The sequence below is a fragment of the Sinocyclocheilus grahami genome, unplaced genomic scaffold (genome assembly GCF_001515645.1).
Source record: "Sinocyclocheilus grahami isolate Dianchi unplaced genomic scaffold, SAMN03320097.WGS_v1.1 scaffold914.1, whole genome shotgun sequence".
NCBI lineage: Eukaryota > Metazoa > Chordata > Actinopteri > Cypriniformes > Cyprinidae > Sinocyclocheilus > Sinocyclocheilus grahami.
The window spans coordinates 218,639-220,984 of NW_015506093.1; the positions used below are offsets into that span (position 1 = coordinate 218,639).

The window sequence follows — 2,346 nt, forward strand, 5'->3', positions numbered from 1 at the left end:
CAAGATTCAAGCCAGAACAACAACCACGAGGAGCTAGTCAAGATCACCAGCTCCCTAAGCTATGCCTTCACAACCCAGCTGAAACTGAGCGACAAGCACATCACCCACCTTCAAGAGGAGCTGACACGTGCTCAACGCCGCATAGACAAGCTGGAAGTGAAAGTTCAAGATCAACTCAAAGCACCCAACGAGAGGGAGCAAGAAACAACGGAACAAGTTAAGAAGCTTCAAGCAGCCCTGGCAGCAGCTCAGCTCGACCAACAACGTGCAAAGGCTGCCCAGAAAGTAAACAGACTCCAGTATGCCGAACAGCTACTAGAGAAAGCCAAGAATCACATCAGAGACAAGAATGCTGAGATCAGTACCTTGGAAGACCACCTTGAAAGGTACAGGACTGAAATGGACAATCTGACCCAACAGCTAGACGATACCAACGATGAGCTCTACATGGTCAGAAAAGTACTCAAAGATGCTTATGAGCCGAAACAAGAGCCAAGAAAAGAGAAGCATCTCTCAGCCTCACCACTGCTCAGCAGAGCAGAGTCCCATATCCAAGAACCAGCATATGACGAAAGGCGCGAAGGGCCACAACCCAAAACCTCACCTGCCTTCGCCACACAAGCCTTTCCTGCCAACGAAAGAATACCTCCCATCCAAGCAGACCTTGGAGCTGCACATGGGATGACCATCAAAGACCTCAACAAGCTGTCTAAAAACATCAGCAGTTTCAACCCAAAATCTGCAGAGGGCCACGACATCCAGGCCTACCTGCAAGATATCGAGTTTTATCTGGAAATGAGACCTCATGTGACTGACAGAGACAGGTTATACCTCCTAAGAGCCACATCAAGTCCTGAGGTAAGAAACTTCCTAGATCGACAGCCCAGTCAAACAAAGTCAAGCTACCAGCTACTTCGTGAAGTCCATATTAAAGAGTTTACAGACCCTGAGTCTGAACTTGGACTGTTAACTGCTTTGGAGATCAAGCAAGGTCGACAAGAGGTTCCACAAGCTTACTACAACCGACTCCGACAAGCCTACTTTGGTGCACACAACGAACCTGACCTCGAAGAGGATGTGAACTTCAAAAGCCTCTTCCTAAGAAACCTGCACCCTGGAGTCAGCCATCATCTAGGCGTCATGGCCTGTCCACGCTCCATGACCATCCAACAGTTGCGTGACCTAACACAGAAGGCCTACAACAAGCAGAAGATGGCCTCAAAGAAAGGTAACAAAACATCCACACTCTTGAACTCTGTCACCAAAGACTCAGGCCTTGCACTGGACAACACCCAGTGGCATCACGACACCAGAGTCTTCCATCAAGAGCAGAGAGAACGTGACACCCATGTCCAAGACAGCTTTCAGTCTAACCGCTGGAAAAATCCATGGGACCAGCCACGCTTCTCAAGAAACCCAAAAGATAGGAACAACTGGAAACCTAACCAGACATCCAAAGGTAATCGCCTGACTCATCCAAGAGCAACTCGTGTGAGTAAGCGACAACAAAACCCACCTCAGCACCACTCAGACATGCACAGTGCTGAGTATGCAGAAGAACAAGACAGCTTACCATCAGAAGACATGGAACAAGTCATGAGACAAATGAAAGAGTTCCTTCAAGAAAAGCTGAACATGGATGACCACAAAGTTGAGTCATGCTCGCTGTGACCAGCGACAGAACGGAAGGCCGGTGATCACCTGGTACACCACATCAGAGATGACAAGCACCTGTTCAACAACCACCCAGAACGAGCAAGTCTCTCACGGCCAACTGTTGATGAAACTCTGAGGTACCAAAGAACATCACCTCAGTCACCCATCGCTCAATAACAAACTGTCAAATCAACTCCAAGAACCACAGAAGGTCAGAAAGTCTGCCACAACCAGAAGGCATCACAAGAGAAATGCAACATAGGAGACAAAGTTTGCACCCCAGCTTCACACAGCCATGCCAAACTAGCTCTGACTGTCTGCTAAAGAACTTCCTGCCTTGCTGGACTGACCCCCATTAGATCATGGACACGCCCTCATCCAAGCCAAGGATGCAGAGAGCCCGTCTTCACTGACATACAAGAAAAGGGGGGAGACAACACAGACTGAAACAGATCTGACCACACATACACTACACCATTAACACACACACAACATTACCTACACCCAGAGGTAACCACATCTACTGATAACACATTCAACTAACATTTTCTTCCCACAAGTAGAATATCCAAATTTTAGCGTAACATAAAGTTACATATGCCCACCATGAAGAAATATGCAGCCATCCTCACAATAGGTAGAACACCTGACACTAATTTAAGGTACATGACACACTAGCTGCACACGACA

At 47.7% G+C, this 2,346-nt stretch overlaps 1 protein-coding gene across 1 annotated transcript in view; it reads left to right on the top strand.

Moving 5' to 3' along the window:
- The first annotated feature begins 437 nt into the window (after window positions 1-437).
- The window catches only part of LOC107564155 (uncharacterized), a 4,725-nt gene continuing 2,816 nt past the window's right edge, over window positions 438-2,346 (top strand). The window contains exon 1 of the mRNA XM_016249164.1: window positions 438-824. Coding sequence (XP_016104650.1) covers window positions 448-824 — 377 coding nt within the window. The 5' untranslated portion in view covers window positions 438-447. The remainder of the gene's footprint in view (window positions 825-2,346) is intronic.